This window comes from Pelodiscus sinensis, chromosome 3 (assembly GCF_052426305.1).
Source record: "Pelodiscus sinensis isolate ZL-2025 chromosome 3, ASM5242630v1, whole genome shotgun sequence".
NCBI classification, from domain to species: Eukaryota; Metazoa; Chordata; order Testudines; family Trionychidae; genus Pelodiscus; species Pelodiscus sinensis.
Window position 1 is genome coordinate 145,059,205 of NC_143054.1, and position 18,206 is coordinate 145,077,410.

Here is an 18,206-nt window from a genome sequence, read left to right on the forward strand (position 1 = left end):
GGGGTCTGGGGCAGGGGCTTAGAGCTCAGGGTGGGGTTTGATTCTGGATGGTACTCACTTCAGGCAGCTCCCAGAAACACCCACAGGACATGTCCCCTCCTCCCCCCCCCCCCAACCATTATCCTGACTAATGAGAGCTGTGGAGCCAGCACTTGGGGAGGTGTGGGAGCAGTGTGTGTTGCCTCCCTGTCTGGCTCTGTGCCTAGAAGCCAAAGATATATGTCACTTCCAAGAGTGGTGCGGAGCTAGGTAGAAAGCCTGCATAAGCTGCAGACAGACTTTTAATGACCTGGTCAGCAGTGTTGACAGCAGCCACTGGGGTCCTTTCTTGATGGGGCTTCGTGATAAAAAATCAGACACCTAGCACAGACACTACTGCCATTGAGTGGTATAGATTGTAACTACAGTATTTCATTTTATTTGTATCTAGGGTATATCATGGAGCACAGTACGATACATGATTGGAGAAGTGCAATATGGAGGTCGGGTCACCGATGATTTTGATAAGCGTCTTCTTAATTGCTTTGCTAGGGTAAGATAACTTGAAAATACAGTTCTTTGTCATTAAAAATAGACTCAGACAACTGTATCAATATTCATTTTCATGAAAATATATAATATTGTGGATAAAAATAATTGTGATTTTTGCAGTTAGAGTTCATAATGTGAATATTTACGTCAACATTGCAATTACATTGTACCAGAAGATCTACCTGGTGTTGCTGAGTTCCATAACTCAACTAATATTTGTTTTTCTTCATTTAAATCATTCTCTGGAGTGGGACTGGGGATGAGGGGTTCAGTATACAGGCTGACCTGGAGAGAGAGGAGTGCCCCAACCCTCTCTCACCTCAGCAGTTTGGGGTTAGGTGAGAAACTCCTCTTCATGGCCGCTGCAGCACCACCAGGCACAGCGAGAGGAAGGGTGCATGCCCCCGACTGGGGCAGATCTAGGTTCATCTGCTGCCTGTGTTCCCCAGCCAGAGTGAGGAATGCAGCAAATGACACACTTTCTCTTCATTCCTTGATGAATGGGAACAGCCAGCAATATTCCCGGAAAAATCAGGGAGTCGGAGCTTCAGGACCCCCCATCCTGCCTAAAGGATACCTGGGGGTGGAAGGCTCGTGGCTGGGGCTTTCCCAGGTGTGTGGGGGGAAACACCCCCTTCCAGCCACTTTCATCTGTCTGATGACTGACTCTTTTCTGTATGATTTTATGTAAAACAGTCCCATTTTGGGCACATACCTTTTTCTTGGCACAACCAAAACCTGACCTTACTTTAAGTTATGATAAGAAGAAGATGCATACTGAATTTGGTGGTCCTAGCTCTTACTGTTTAGAAGGAGTTCTTGAACAGACAGACAGATGCACAGACAGATAGACTCTCTAAAATATATAGTAGATGAAGAGAATCATTGAGGGTACATCTACACTAGCTTGTTAGTTCGAGCTAGGTAGGGTAATTAGGGCAAGAGGAGTTGCAAATGAAGCCCGGGATTTAAATATCTCAGGCTTCATTTGCATGTTCCTGGGTGCTGCCATTTTTAAATCCCCCTTAGTCTGAACTCCGTGCCCACGGCTACATGTGGCACGGAGTAGGTAGTTCGAATTAAAGATCCTAATTCGAACTACCGTTAGTCCTCATTCCATATAGGAGCATGCACACTTTTAAAATAAGAAAATTAATTTACACTAATGGAATTCACTTTGAATCCCTCACTTTGTAATGATATAGTCCTACTTTTGTTTTAGAGTAAAACTACTAGTTTTAATCCAGCTAGAATTCTAACTTCTCAAGAATACTGAAGAAAATAAACACAAGATTAAAATCCCTGTGTGAAGTAAGAAAGTTTTGATTTTTCTATAAATTTCTTTTCTGCATTTTGCACAGGTGTGGTTCAGTGAAAAGATGTTTGAAAGCACATTTTGTTTTTATACTGGATATAAAATCCCAGTATGCAAAACTCTGGATCAGTATCAGGAGTATATTCAGACTCTCCCTGCCATGGATAGCCCAGAAGTCTTTGGTCTTCACCCAAATGCTGACATCACGTAAGTGGGTCGCAAACATTATGATACTGAGGATTTTTTCTTTTAATTTTTGAAAACAGTCAGAGTCCTATCAAATATATGATAAAAAGCATGTATTTTATAGGGAAAATCTTGGACCTCTGCATAGTCCAATGCTTAAGGAATCCTTTATGAACTCTTTGAAAGCCACAGTTTTCAATTTAAAACCATTTTTTTCAAAATATTCAGCTGTGGTAATGTACATATAGACTGAGATCAGTTTAGCAGCTTTATGACATATATCCGATAACAATTTTACTTATTCTTTTAAAGCAATCATTTACTTTCTAAAATAATGAAAGGAAAGTCATAGATGTCTTTTTATTTTTGCTAACATTAGCCAACTTGTGTATTGCAAAATGATTAATAATTGTATTAATATGTGCATTCACTTGCAGTGCCAGATACCATACAATTAACAATAAAAAGTGTCGTTCTGCTGCTCCACGTTCCCGACTCTTTGCTACTATACACATTTTTGCCAAATAATTCTTCAGATGACACTTTCTTTACATTTTGCCTTTGATGTACCAGCAACCTGTGTTGCCATCTCTTGTGTATATTTTTGCAATTCCATTATTTAAAAGTGGCTTTTTGGCATCACTTAATACCTACTGGCTGTGTCTACACTGGGCCACTTATTCCGGAAAAGCAGCCGCTTTTCTGGAATAACTTGCCAGCTGTCTACACTGGCCGCTTGCTTTTCCGTAAAAGCAATGACGATCTACTGTAAAATTGTCAGTATTTTTCCGGAAAAACTATGCTGCTCCCGTTCGGGCAAAGGTCCTTTTCCGGAAAAACTGTTCTGGAAAAGGGCCAGTGTAGACAGCACTGTAGTCTTTTCCACAAAAAAGCCCCGATCGCGAAAATGACGATCAGGGCTTTTTTGCGGAAAAGCGCGTCTACATTGGCCACGGACGCTTTTCCGGAAAAAGTGCTTTTCCAGAAAAGCATCCTGCCAATGTAGACGCGCTTTTTACGGAAATACTTATAATGGAAAACTGTTCCTTTTTAAGCATTTCCGGAAAAGGATGCCAGTGTAGGCGTAGCCACTCAGTTTTAATTTTTATCTTTCACTTATCCACTTTTTCATTCACAAACAATATGTGCAACAGCTTGGTTTTTATTATCTTCAACTAATGTATGATCTCTAGCGGGATATAATGAAACATAATCATTTTTTTCTTGGAATTCCTATAATTTTGTCATGAACTATGTCATTTGCAAGATGTTCATACTCATTGTTACTAGGACTTTATAAACTGATCAGATGTTTCCTTTGCATTTAAGAAGTGTTAAACACATGGTATTCAAAGGTGATATAGTTGTATGAACCCACTGTTGTCTAGAAGTTTTGTTCAGGGCATTTTTTTACACATTTCTTCATCCTGAAATTTAAGGTGCAGGATTCTTAGCCATCTTGTGCAGTCACCAAAGACACAAATATGCACTATTGCAATTTTTGTACGGACTCATCACCATGTTATATCTCAATACCAATATCACTGGAATCCTGAGAGAATGGCACACCACCATAATTTTAGCTTTGTTTAGAGCCCACTGATCCTGGTGCATGCTGTAGAAGAAACTGATAGAGAAACATCTATCTTCCTCTTCTCTTCCAGCTCCAATGCATACAGACTCCCTAAAACTTGATAAAAGGTCCAGTAAAATGAGTTGTGATGTACTCCAATCCAGACCTCAAATAAGTCCTGGGGAGAACTACTCTGGAATTCTAATGGGAGAATTGCAGAGAACTCACTCAGAAAATGAACATTGACTCTGTCATTGCTAAAGAGACCTAAACTGCATAATCACTTCTCTCCAGCATTAATTTTTATCCTTCTCTTGATGTATCTTCTTCTTGAAGAGACTCCGATGATCAAAGAAAAGTGCTTGGGAGACACTCACATACTGGCCAAGTATAGCATCAATTCTTCACGAAATTCCATGAGATATAAATTGGTACTGCAGGAGTTTAGCTATTCAAACAATCTTGTGTCAGATCAGCCAGAATTTCCATTTTGTACTGCTCCTGGACACCTTTCCACATCAAGATTTTCTAGGTCACCGACTGCATTTTCATTTAAGCTTCCTTCTACCCAGATGTCTACCAGTCAGGGTGAACAGTTTTCACCCACCCACACCCAAAACCGTTTGACAATGAATCCTCTGATTCCTAGATCTTGGTTCAGAGCTCTCCCGTCAGACAGCAGGACATGCAAGACAGCATTCTTCAGACTATTAAGAGAATGGAGGACAGGTGACATTGCTCCCCACCTACCTGGGGTGACAACAGTGGGTACCTTCCCCTTTTGCCTTATGGACCACCTCAGTGGACTTATGGGGACAAGTCACTCTCACAGGGTACATATGCATGCAGACCCATTTCTCTGAAGCTTTACATCCCAAAGGAGGAGACCTTTGAGAAACAGGAGGGGCATCTTCAAATGGGGGTGGGGGAGGGAGTTCACCACAGTAGACATTTTTGCAATCACTCAGAATGCCAAATGCTCACAGTTATGCTCCAGGACAGGTCTTGGTAGACAGTCATTAGGCAACACATTCCTCCTTGAGTGGAAAGCCCTCTTCTTTATGCATTCCTTCCCATCCCCTTTTGAACTGGGTGATTCACAAGATCAGACTGGACAGGGCCAAAGTAATTCTAATAGCCTCATCAAGGTTTTGCCAAACTTGGTATTCTTACCTCCTCAAGCAAACCATGTGTCCCTCACTTCTGCCTCGTCTGTTGTCTCAGAACTCAGGCCATGTCCTACACCCAGATCCATGAAAATTCCTCCATGGCTCAGAGGACCAGAGCTGACCTGCTCAGAGGAGGTACAAGAGATACTTTTACACAGTCGCAGAGAAACAACTCATCACATGTATGCCCTGAAATGGACACAATTTAAAGCATGGTGCCAACAAAAGCAGATTACATCCATCTCAGTGTCATTACTCTTGATACTGGAGTACTTACTAGAACTCAAACAGTCAGACCTATCTGTGAGCTCAATAAAAGTCCACCTATCTTCCATCATAGCTTTTTACCCCAAGGTGGATCAATACTCACCATTAACGAAATATTTCTTCAAAGGACTCAATAATACATCTCCATGAACCCACTACACTGTAGGACCTGACCCTGATCCTTTGGGCCCTCACTGCTCCCCCATTCAAACCACTGGAGACTTGCTCATTGCTCACCTTTTCATGGAAGTGGCTATCCTCATGGCAATTACATTGGTCAGATGCATAGGAGAACTAGGAGCTCTCAAAGCAGTCCCTCCATACACTCTGTTCTTTAAGGATAAGGTGTCCCTCAGACCACACCCCAAGTTTTTGCCGAAAATGATCTCTTCTTTTCACCTCAACCAACCTATTTACCTGCCAGCATTTAACCCTAAACCACAGAGAGAGAACATATTACATGCTGCATACTCTTGATGTTCGAAGGGCACTGGCCTTTTACATAGACAGGACTAGAACTCTCCACAAATCACCAAGACTCTTCATAGCCATCAATGAATGCTGCAAACAGTGTGCTATCTCTAAACAAAGATTCTTTAAGTGGATCTTTGATTGCATAAAACTGCTACCTTCAATGCAACTGCCAACCCCCATGGGGATTCACATTCATTCCACTACAGCTATGTCAGCCTCCTTTGTTTTCCTCCACAATGTCCCCATCACAGACATTTGTAGAGCATCAACCCCTACCTTTTACACAGTGATATGCTTTAGAGCAACAGACAATATCTGATACTTCCTTTGGATGCTCTGTACTGTTGTCAGTCATGACACCCAAACTCCAAGCCCCCTCCATCCATTGAAGGGCACTGCTCTAAAATCACCTAAAGTGGAGCACCCACAGCACTCAAAGAAAAGAGGTTTACTCACCTTATGCAGTAACTGAGGTTTTCGAGATGTATGTCCCTATGGATGCCCCATTACGCCCTCTCTATTTCAGAGTTTTTTAAATGAGTCTCTGAAGTAGAGAAAGAACAGATGATGGTTGGTCGCACAGTGTCAGTTAACTGCCTGGAACAGCATGAGACAGAGACGAAGGATGTGCAATTCAACCCAACTAAGTACTGCTACCAAAAGTCTCCAACTAAGAACACCGGGATGCCCACACATCTCGAAGGACCTCAGTTACTGCTCAAGGTGAAAAAATGTAGATAGTATCATGAGTGTTCATGTACACAACCCACTTCTTCAGCTGAATGGAGCAAGGGGTCTAGAGACACAAATAAATAGCAGAAAAAGAGGGAATGGGGAGGGAAAGAGAAAGGAAAAAATTCTTGTCAAATTAAAAATAGACATTCTAATTGACAAGATGCTCTGTATGATCAGCACTGGGAAACAATCTACTGTGAGAAATTCACAAACTAGTTGCTAAACTAATAGGTTTTTTCTCTTTTCTAACGTCTATGATTCTATGAAGCATACAGTTTAGCTGTAATGAAACAATGTAATTTATGAAATATTCCTAATGATTTAATATTCCTCTCAGCTATCAGAGCAACACCGCAGCCAATGTTCTTGACACCATTACCAATATTCAACCTAAGGAAAGTGGAGGTGGAGCAGGAGAAACTCGTGAAGCCATTGTGTACCGGTTAGCTGAAGATATGCTGGACAAACTGCCTCCTGATTATATACCCCATGAGGTAAGCTAGTCAGGATTTTTTAATTTCTTCTTTGGATGCATTCTACTCTTGGATTTGCATGCAATCTGCACACAGTTGCTGGACATTTTTTTGACCAGGGCAGCCAGGTGGAGAGGCAGGGGGCTGACGTGCACCAGGTGGTGCCAGGCAGCCTCAGGCCATTGCTGGCAGGCTTGCAGCAGCAAGTCCAGAAAGTGCACCAGAAGGTGCAGGGCGAGCTCCGGCTCCATGCTGCCACCTGCGGCGGCGTCCCCGAAGGGAAGCACCGACACAGATGGGCACAGAGACCAATGCTTTGCTGTCCCTCGGCAAGGTTGGCAAGCAAGCAGGAAAAGCTGAGAACCGGCTGTCCAGGGGGATCCCTTTAAGCACGAGCCTCAGATAGCCTCAGACAGCAGCCACACAACGCAACTACTGACCTGATGCCCTGCCAGAACCGGTTTCAGCCGCCCTTAAATGCGCCCCTGCGTCCAATCAGTGTGGACGCGCTAGTTCGAATTAGCAAAACGCTAATTTGAACTAGTTTTTAGTTCTAGATGCGTTAGTTCGAATTAGCTTAGTTTGAATTAACTAACCTCAGAGTCTGAAAGATTAGAGCCACACGTAAGTCATTAGGCATTCACACCCCAGCACGTCAGAGGCATTCCTTTAAACCTAGGCTTCTACCCTATTCATACCAGCAGGTCATAGGACAGATTTTATTACGCATAGGGGCAGGAATGACAATGGTAGAAAAAATAGGAGGTGATCCAAACCCTCCTTGGACCAGGATGTAAGCCCTTCCAGCAAGAGACAGGGTCCCAAGTTGGGATTTTGAAGGTGCATCTGGAGGCAGCATCACAGTCAGGGTTCCCTCTAAGGTGCGTGCCTACGTGGGCGCACACCAAAAATTTGCCTCCTGCCCACCTCCTCAGAAGACCCATGCAGTGGCTACTCAGCTGCTCTTGGACAGGGTTGTGTGGCGGGTGGCTGCTTCACCCCAGGAGCAGCAGGGCAGCCATCACATGGCCCTGGCCTTAGCTTCAGCTCTTCCCCAGGGCTGGAGCTGTGGGCTGCATGCTGGTGGCATCTCCAGCGGCCCCGACCAGGGCCAGAGCCAAAGCTGCATTGTGGGCCGCTGCTCTATCAGCAGACCTGGCCGGGGCCAGAGCTGGAACTACATTGCAGGTGGTTGTCAGCAGCTCCTCCAGCTGCCCTGGCTGGGGCCAGAACTGGAGCCACGTGGTGGGCGGCAACTGCTCCAGTGGCCAGGGCCAGACCCGGAGGCCATCTGGTGGGCAGCATGGCCACAGCTGGGGCCATAGCTGGAGGCCATGTGTCAGATGACCCAGTCCAGGGCCAGAGCTGGAGGCTATGTGGTGGATATTGCGTCCCCGGCTGAGGCCAGAACCAGAGATCTTGTGGGAGATGGCGGCCCTGGCTAGGGCCAGATTTGGAAGCTGAGTGTTCAGCAGCGTGGCCCAGGCCAGGGCCAGAATGAAAGGCCATGTGGTGGGAAGCGCAGCCCCAGCTGGGGCTAGAGCCAGAGCCAGAGCCAGAGGCTGCATGGCACAGCTGACCGTAAGTAGTAAGCATCACCCAGTAAGGGAGATGTTAATCATTCACATCCCTGTTTTGAATAGGAGTTTAGTAGTTGGGCTTTATTGTTTTATATTGATTTTGTGTGTGCGCACTAGGTTGGTTTTTGTTTTTAAACCAATCAGCTGGTGGCCTTTTTGAGCTTTTAAAAGATTTTAAGTAAGAAATGTTATTTTTTGTATTTTATAGGAATACCTATAATTATTTTTAAATTTTTATTTTAATGATCGTTTTTATTATAGTTGCTTTATTATTGAGAAAGGACTTTAGGGTGTTTATTTTGCGGGTTCTCTTTTTATTTTCACTTAAAGGCAGTACCCGGATTACGTACAAGATAGGGACTGCAGGTTTGTTCTTAAGTTGAATTTGTATGTAAGTCGGAACTGGTACATATTGTAGGGGAAACTCCAGCCAAACATTTCTCCAGAGCTCAGTTTTATTCTCCCACACCTCACTTCCCTCAGTCCTTTATTCTCAAGCTGAGGTGTCTGCTGAGAAAAGCCGCTCCGCGTCTCCCTGGTCTGCTGGGGGAGGCGCTAGCTTCGCGTCTCCCTGGTCTGCTGGGGGGAAGCAGCTAGTGCGGGATTGCCTCACCCCGTTTTTAAGTAGGGATCCGATGTAAGTCGGATCCATGTAACCTGGGGACTGCCTGTATTTTATGTTTAATATTAATTACGTAAGGAGAAAAAAGTTAAATTTTGTGAAAGCACCAAGACACTTGAAGAATTACCTAATGAAGTTAAGGCTGTCCTGCAATGAGGTGTAACAGTTAATCCGAACTAAGGATTTAGTTCGGATTAACTTCTGACTGCCGCATGTAGCCGCGGGCAGTCAGTTCAAACTAAGGGGATTTAAAAATGGCACCTGCCCGAGAACATGCAAATGAAGCCCAGGATATTTAAATCCCGGGCCTTCATTTGCAAGTTTGAATGCCTACATTAGCTACACTAGTTCGAACTAGTGGGCTAGTGTAGACATACCCTTAGAGACTAACCAAAATATATTAAATTGTGAGCTTTCATGGGCAAAACCCACTTCATCAGTTGAATTAGTGCAATTAGTGGAGGTTATTCATAGCAGCCTCCCCCTCATACACAACCTTTTTTTTTAAGACAAAGTTGCCTTAAGACCATACCCCAAGTTTCTACCCAAGGTTGCCTCTCCTTTTCTTCTGAATCAATCTATTTACCTTTGTTTTTTTCCAAAACCACATGCAGACAGAAGGGAGGCATCATTCTACACATTGGACATTCACAGAGCTCTATATTTCTACACTGAAAGTACAAAACCATTCTGAAAATCACCAAAACTCAATGGGAGAAGCTAAGTGGCTAGCAGAATGCATTCACCTTTGTTATAAACAAATGTATTTACAAGTCCCAACAGGCATCTGCACATACTCAATCAGAGCACTTGCTGCATCAGTAGCCTTTCTGAATGATGTGCCTATTGTTGACATTTGCAGGGCAGCAATTTGGACATCAGCCCAAACATGCACAAACCACTGTGCCATAGAGCCACAGTGAGCATCAGATGTTTGTTTGGGATTCATGTTATCTGCCATCCATAACACAACCTGAAGCCCCTTCCCTCCACTGAGGGGCAGTCTCAATAATCTCCTAACATGGAGCCCCCAAAGGAATACCACTCAAAGAAGAAAAGAAGATTACTCATCTTGTGCAATAACTCAGGTTCTTTGAAATGGTTGTCCCAGAGGGTCCTCCACTAACCTCTCTGTCCCCTTTACTTCAGAGTTTCACATAGATTCTCTGTGGAAGAGAAGGAACAGAGGCATGGGGCATGCAGCACTGTGTAAATGCCTGAAGCGGAATGAGATCCTGGCACCACCTAACTGGACACTAGGCAAATCTCTGATTGCAAGCGCAGGGCATCAAGACACCTAAAGTGGAGAGCCTATACAAACAACCATCTCGAAGAAACTCAGTTACTGCACAAAATGAGTCACACTCTCTTCAGTCATAGTTTCAGCTATTGGGCTGTATAAACCCATGTGCTTCACCATCACTGCTTACTTTTACTGTCAAAATGTTCACCTTCCTCAAATTTCACGTCAGCCTTTTTGCCTGACTTTCTCCTTTGCAGCTGTAAAAAATACCATATTCTCCTGCAAACTGAGCCATCTACAGAGCTGATTCAAGATCCTTGATTATTTCATGTCTTAATCTAAATTGCTAAGAAAAAGATGGATTCAATAAGAATATTCATTGTCCCTAGAGTGCCCTCTCCTCCCTCTAAAAATTCCACGGGGCTGAGTTGCAATCCCGAATCACAGGACTATCATTTATTTTTCTCAGGACTAAAAAGCATTTGAGTATTGTATACAACAATATTATTTGCAAAACTTCAAAATTCAATTGAATTGTTTTCTCTACACTTCCTGTATTTTAGGTGAAAGCCCGCTTAATAAAGATGGGACACCTTAATTCCATGAATATTTTTCTTCGGCAAGAAATTGACCGAATGCAAAAGGTTATTACAATACTCCGAAACAGTCTGAATGATCTTAAGTTAGCCATAGAAGGAACCATTATTATGAGTGAGGTAATAAATATGCATCTTTATCATAAAAATACTAAATTTATAACTAACACATTTTAGCTATTTCTGTTAATTCATATATTATAATTTTCACTTTTTCAGAATTTGAGAGATGCACTTGATAATATGTATGATGCTCGAATTCCTCAACTGTGGAAAAGGGTTTCTTGGGATTCTTCAACACTTGGATTCTGGTTTACTGAACTCCTGGAAAGAAATACTCAGTTCTTTACCTGGATATTTGAAGGGAGACCAAATGTATTTTGGATGACTGGATTCTTTAATCCACAAGGTAGGTACTGTCAGGATTTTGCTAATATTTATAGTACAGTATACTATGTTTAACCACAGTTTAAATGCATTTCACTACATATGTATTTAAATATAGTAGATGAAAAATAAAATAAAATAAAATAAAATAAAATAAAATAAAATAAAATAAAATAAAATAGTGAGAAGTAATTCTTTACTTCAATTTAGGAATGTCAGAGTCTGGGTTATGGATCTAATGTAGCAAAAAATAATAACATAGCTTCTAAAGAAAATATATTTGTATTTCCTGGTTTCCTTCTGACTTGTAATCTTTCAGCTAATTTTAAACTGACTGCAGTGGGTTTATGCCAGGACAGTGTGCCATGGAAGGGGTGCCTCCTCCTGCTGCAGCATGTCTACACTGGGTCCTGCAGACAGGCCTGCCAACAGCGGGGGAGAAATGGAGCAGTTGCCCCCACATCTGGTGATTCAAAGGGGCTTAGGACTCCTAACTGCTAGCTGTTGCTGGAGTCCCAGGCCCTTTAAATTGACACCAAAGCCCTCTGAGGGCTTGGAGGGGGAGAGAGTGCTGTGAGAGCTGGGAAGAGAGGGCACACTGTTGTCTAGGAAGCTCTAAGGATTGGCTGCCCCTGGCTCTCCCCCTTCCACCCAAGTCCCTACTCCTTCCAAGAGGCTGTTGGCTCTCCTACCTGTGAAGAGAGGAGCCTCTCCCTGCTGAAAAAGACACAGAACATGGGGAGAGGAAGCACTGAGCCCTTGCATGCAGCTTAGAAACAACTTAAACTCAGAATGTTACCCCCCCCCCCCAGATTTCTCTGTCACTCCCATACTTTAAGGACAGACACCTTTACCATATTCCTATGGCTCAAGTTGTAACCCTGTTAATTTAAGCACACACCCTAGAGTGTAACTTCCTTTGAGTTTGAACAGTAATATCCTAGGGTATGTCTACACTACAAAGTTAATTTGAACTAACGTCCGTTAGTTCAAATTAACTTTAATAGGCGCTACACTAGTGCTCCGCTAGTTCGAACTTAATTCGAACTAGCAGAGCGCTTAGTTCAAACTAGGTAAAACTCATTGTACGAGGACTAAGCCTAGTTCGAACTTACTAGTTCGAATTAAGGGGTGTGTAGCCCCTTAATTCCAACTAGTGGGAGGCTAGCCCTCCCCAGCTTTCCCTGGTGGCCACTCTGGCCAACACCAGGGAAACTCTATTGCCCCACTCCCGGCCCCGGACCCCTTAAAGCGGTGCCCGTGCCAGGTGCAAGCCTGCCAGCACCCAGCTAGCAGACCCTGCACCTGGCACGGCTCGAGCCAGCCACCCGATACCCCCCAGCCCTCTGCCTCTTCCCGGGACCAGGCTGGCGGCTCCCGGGAGCTTGCCCGGGACCGCAAGAGGCGGGCACCCGCCTGGTCTAGTGCGGACATCGTGGACCTCGTCCACAACCTCTGCACTAGGCACAGGAAAGTGGCCGTCTAGGGCAGGAGAGCTGCCAGCCTGGCCATCCAGGAGCAGGTGTGCATGAAAATCAAGGTGGTCCACTGAGACCCCTGACCCTGAGCCCTGAGCTTACAATGGCCGTACTGGGTCAGACCAAAGGTCCATCTAGCCCAGTAGCCTGTCTGCCGACAGCGGCCAACCCTAGGGACCCTGGAGGGGATGGACCAAAGACAGTGACCAAGCCATTTGTCTCGTGCCATCCCTCTCCAGCCTTCCACAAACTTTGGGCAGGGACACCACTCCTACCCCCTGGCTAATACCACTCCACGGACCCAACCTCCATGACTTTATCTCACTTCTCTTTAAACTCTGTTCGGGTATATCTACACTACCCTGCTAGTTCGAACTAGCGGGGTAATGTAGGCATACCACACTTGCAAATTTCCCAGGCTTCATTTGCATAAGCGGGGAGCCGCCATTTTTAAAACCCCACTGATTCGAACCCCGTGCAGCGCAGCGGCTACACAGGGCACGAACTAGGTAGTTACTACCGTTACTCCTCAGGCTTCATTTGCAAGTGCGGTATGCCTACATTACCCTCCTAGTTCGAACTAGGAGGGTAGTGTAGACATACCCTTCTAGTTCTAGCCTTCACAGCCTCCTGCAGCAAGGAGTTCCACAGGTTGACTCTTTGCTTTGTGAAGAACAACTTTCTGTTACTAGTTTGAAGCCTGCTACCCATTCCTTTCCTTTGGTGTCCTCTAGTCCTTCTATTATGGGAACTAACGAAGAACCTTTCTTGATGCACCCTCTCCACACCACTCATGCTTTTATAGACCTCTATCCTATCCCCCCTCAGTCTCCTCTTTTCTAAACTGAAAAGTCCCAGTCTCTTTAGCCTCTCTTCATATGGGACCTCTTCCAAACCTCTGATCATTTTAGTTGCCCTCCCCTCTCCCACCCTCTCTCTTCCCCTCTCCCACCTCCTAATAATTTTCTAAGAGTTTTTTTCAAAACTTTGTACTGAATAATCAGATAGCAAGCAGGAGAAGGGGGTATGGTTAGCACAAGCTCTGCTGCAGCTATGGACCATCTCCAGAAACTTCAGACAGGCCAGAATTAGCCCATACATATCAGAACTGTGGGGGACTGCTAGCAGATAGGAAATTATCAGGTAAGAAATGTTCCATCCCTTCATAACTCCTCTGAACTTTCTCATTGACTAGACAGCCAACATTCTCTCCCAGATTCTATAATCTTGTAGCTGTACTACTCTAATGTTCAGCATTGATAACCTCAAGTCCATTCAAAATATTGCCTTCAAAATCAACTTCCTCGCTCATTGCTTTCATCACATCACCTCCTCCTCAAGCCTTTTTGGTGGCTCCCCCTTCTCCACAACATTCACACAAACTTCTATTTTTGTGTTTCTAGTTACACAAGCAGCTCTATGCCTTTTCTTACCCACTTCCTATAAACAAAAACTGCACAGTGCTGTCACTGTTGTCTTTTTACCTGCACCTTGGACTGGAATCCCTGCAGGATCTGACAGATTGCAAACAATATAGAGCAATAAAAGGTCATTAACCGGATGGATCTCCTATTCCAGAGGTGGGGAACTTCAGGCTCATCCTTGGCTTGCCCCAACACTCAGGGCTCCAGCCCACCACCCCCCCACTGTGGGGGCTGGAGCACACAAAATCTATTAGCCCGGGTCACCCTAGGCTCTGGTGTGCAAGGAGTGTCTTTCTTCTTCTCCACGTCAATGAGAGATTTTTTGTTTTATTTTTGATTTTTGTTTTTGTTTGGTTTGTTTGTTTGCATCTTGCTTATGTGCAGCCCCTGACTGATTTTTCTGTGGGCACATCTAGACTACAAGCCTCTTTCGAAAAAGAGCATCTAGACTACAAGCACTCCCTTTTGAAAAAGCACAGGTTGCATTTAATAGTGCCTTTTTTCGAAAGAGTACTTTTGAAAAAGGGCGTTATTCCTCATAAAATGAGGTTTACCGTGATCACAAAAACTGCCATGTTCTTTCCATTTACTTTCAAAAAAATGTGGCTGCAGTCTAGACGCAGGTGAAGTTTTTTCGAAAAAAAGGATACTTTTTTTCAAAAAATCCCTGTAGTCTAGACACACCCTGTGGGTCAGTGGCTCTGACCCAAAACAGTGGCTCACACCCCTGTCCTATTCAGATAACAGCATCTTTGGTCAAAGAGTTAGCTGCCTCCCAAAGAAACCTGTTCTCCCAGGTGGCTTTGTAACCAAGCAGTGGATTACCTGATGAGGGTCTTGAAGCAGGTCAGGCTAGTCACCTGAAAAGGAGACTGCAACTTTACTGTAACGGGCTTGCTCCAGCAGAGAAATGCAGAGAGAGGGAAGCAGACACCAGGATCGAAGCAGACAAGGGAATAGAGAATCCCGGACCCCGTGAACAGTCTTTGACCAAATTCCAAAGGGAGTTTGGAAGGATGAGGAAACCGAGTCAGGGATTTGCATGCTGTTTTATTTTTCCATAGATCTGCATAGCTCATGTGCTGTCTAAGAGTAAATTGTGTGTGCTTAGAAATTTCTTTGTAGAATCTGTATTATTTATTCATTCGGTCAAATAGTCCCCAAAGAGGGAAACCATATACCAAAGGGACCACAACTAGGGTATGTCTACACTGCACAGCTATTGTGGGATACATAAGCCGCCTATTATTTTGAAATAGTTTTCGAAATAACAGGCACGCTATTTCGCCATCCCGGTAAACCTCATTGCATGAGGGATAAGGGAGGGCTCAAAATAGCACGTTATTTCAAAATTTGGTGCTGTATAGATGTGCCAAATTTCAAAATAAGCTATTTCGAAATCGATTGGAGATAAGATACGCAATTTGTGTAGTGCAAATTGCATATCTTATTTCAAGTTTAGGGTGCTGTGTAGATGCACCCCTCTAGTGGAACTCTGTGAACAGGCAACAGCTACTGTGGAGGTGTGAAGCAGCTGGCACTAGATTCAACACAGATCCTTGCTATCGAGAAAAGTGTCAAACATAAGGTCTGGACCCGAAGTGTGTACCTGCATACTCAGAGCCAGAGCCCAAATTCTCCTAGCTACAGCAAGCCAAAAGGCGATGTGACCTCAGGTTTGGCTATAGTCCTGCGGCGTGTCCACTGGGTGGACCCCATCTATACCTGTGGCTGTAATATATAGTCAGTTCTTTTGCTCAAATGAGTTATACTAAATCCTATGGCTTGACTTTTCAGGGTTTCTGACAGCAATGAGACAAGAAGCAACTCGAGCACATAAAGGCTGGGCATTAGATACAGTTACAATACATAATGAAGTTTTAAAGCAATCTAAAGAAGAAATCACAACACCCCCTCCTGTATGTATGACGTATGAAGATATTTTTATTAAATTATGCATTTAATGTTTTTTTCATTATTAAGGAATTTCAAATGGCTAGAAGAAAGGTTGACACTGTATTCCTCTCACAGTTTTACCTATTTTAGACATTAAATACAAATCACAGAAAATGTGAAGATTCTTACATTCTCTTTTGAGGTTGATGAAAATAAGTTATTAAAGAAATATTTCCAACATTCACACTAAGCTAGACTAACTCTTCAGTTCTGTATTGAACTGAAATTGAAAATATCTGTGTCATTTGTTAAAAAAAAAAAAGAAATGGTGTACCGATCAAAACATCCATTTTTCAGCCATGGAATAATTATGGCATATAATTTTACCATTTATGTAAAATACTTCGGAATGAGTATTAGGGTATGTCTACACTTGCAGCCTATTTCGGGATAGGGCTGCAAATGTAGGCATTCGGAATTGCAAATTAAGCCTGGGATTTAAATATCCCGCGCTTGATTTGCATCTTTCCGGCTGGGTGCCATTTTTTGAAATTTACAAGCCCGGAATAACTGCCTGCGTCTACACGCGGCAGTGAAACGGGAGTTTGAAATAAAGCGCTATTTCGAACTACCTGTTATTCCTCCTGCAATGAGGTTTAACAGGTAGTTAAAAAGGGCTTTATTTCGAACGCCTGTTTCACTGCCACATGTAGATGCGGGCAGTTATTCTGGGCTTGTAAATCTCAAAAATGGCGCCCGGCTGGGAAGATGCAAATCAAGCGCGGGATATTTAATCCCGGGCTTGATTTGCAATTCCAAATGCCTACATTTGCAGCCTTATTCCGAAATAGGCCTGCAAATGTAGACATGCCCTTAGGTAGTAGCAACTATTTGGTGAACTCAGATATTCGACTGGTCTAATCTCCACATTTCAAATCATATTACTGTAATCTCTGAAGATTTTTCAAGTAATTTAATGTTAGATTATAGCTTTCCTTTTTTAGTTAAGGAAAGATGCTTCTAACTATAATACACATGTTTTTTTTGTTTGACTTGCATTAATTATTCATTTTAAAAGCTGAAGTAGATAACATATATGCTTAACATGCCTGCTCATTCTCTACACAGGAAGGTGTTTATATTTACGGACTGTATTTGGATGGCGCAGGCTGGGACCGACGTAACAGTAAGCTCACTGAACCTACACCAAAGATTCTCTTCACAGTACTCCCTGTGGTGCATGTATTTGCTATTAATACAACAGGTCCTAAGGATCCCAAACTCTATGTCTGTCCTATTTACAAAAAACCCAGGAGGACAGATTTGACTTTTATCACTGTGATCTATTTAAGAACAATTGTCTCTCCAGATCACTGGATCCTGAGAGGAGTGGCACTTCTATGTGACATCAAATAAACTCTGTCCTTCGCCCTAGGATAGAAACTTTATAGGCTATGGAACATGTAACTAGTTATACCTATCCTAAGTTGCCTTTTTTCTGATGGCTTCATATTCTGCCTTTTGTCCATTATATTAAATCTTTCAGCATGAATAATTTAAATGCAAGTTCTAAGACTGATTCTTTTATCCCTCTTTCTAAATAAGTTATTGAACTGGTGATAGAAATTATTATTTCACTGGTGTTGTTTTTAGTCAAGTATCTCAGCAATTGTAACATGGAGAGTTTGCATAACAAAACTTAAAAGCAAAGATTATTTTAAACAATAAAATTAGTGAAAGATGTTATTAAAAATAAAAACAGAGTTGTTTTCTCATTATTTCTGCTTTCTGTTATTCATAACAGGCTTCAGTGAGATTAGGTGAAAACAGACTGTAATATAAAACATTACAAAATGAAGCTTTATTTTACTACCAATACAAGTTTTAAAAGCAACCCTGGACAGAGAATCATAAATTTTAATACTAAGCATAAAACTTTTGTCTAACATAGAACTTGACCTGTACTTTCTTGAGGTGTCCTTCATGGTTCACAGTTCTTCACACGTTGCTAAACAATGTAGATGTAGCAAAACTGAACTCTGTAAGCAATCCCCAAGCATTTTTCTTTGAACCACTGGACAGTGAGCAATGTCCTGTATAGAGTTTAGATGATATATGTGTTAAGAAAAAGGGAGTCCTAATATGGCTATGTTTACACTACAAAGAAAAGTCAGAAAAAGATATGCAAGTTGTAAACCTCAATTTGTGTATCTTTTTCTGCTTTTCTTCCGAAAGAGGCTTTTCTGACATTTTCCAT

General features: G+C 43.0%; 1 protein-coding gene across 1 annotated transcript in view; it reads left to right on the forward strand.

Annotated features, from left to right (window-relative positions):
• DNAH8 (dynein axonemal heavy chain 8) overlaps positions 1-17,959 on the forward strand; it is a 611,430-nt gene extending 593,471 nt beyond the window's left edge. Inside the window, exons 87-93 of the mRNA XM_025186355.3 lie at positions 431-532; positions 1,893-2,053; positions 6,588-6,744; positions 10,732-10,884; positions 10,984-11,173; positions 15,851-15,972; positions 17,078-17,959. Coding sequence (XP_025042140.3) covers positions 431-532; positions 1,893-2,053; positions 6,588-6,744; positions 10,732-10,884; positions 10,984-11,173; positions 15,851-15,972; positions 17,078-17,365 — 1,173 coding nt within the window. The 3' untranslated portion in view covers positions 17,366-17,959. The remainder of the gene's footprint in view (positions 1-430; positions 533-1,892; positions 2,054-6,587; positions 6,745-10,731; positions 10,885-10,983; positions 11,174-15,850; positions 15,973-17,077) is intronic.
• The last annotated feature ends 247 nt before the right edge of the window (positions 17,960-18,206 follow it).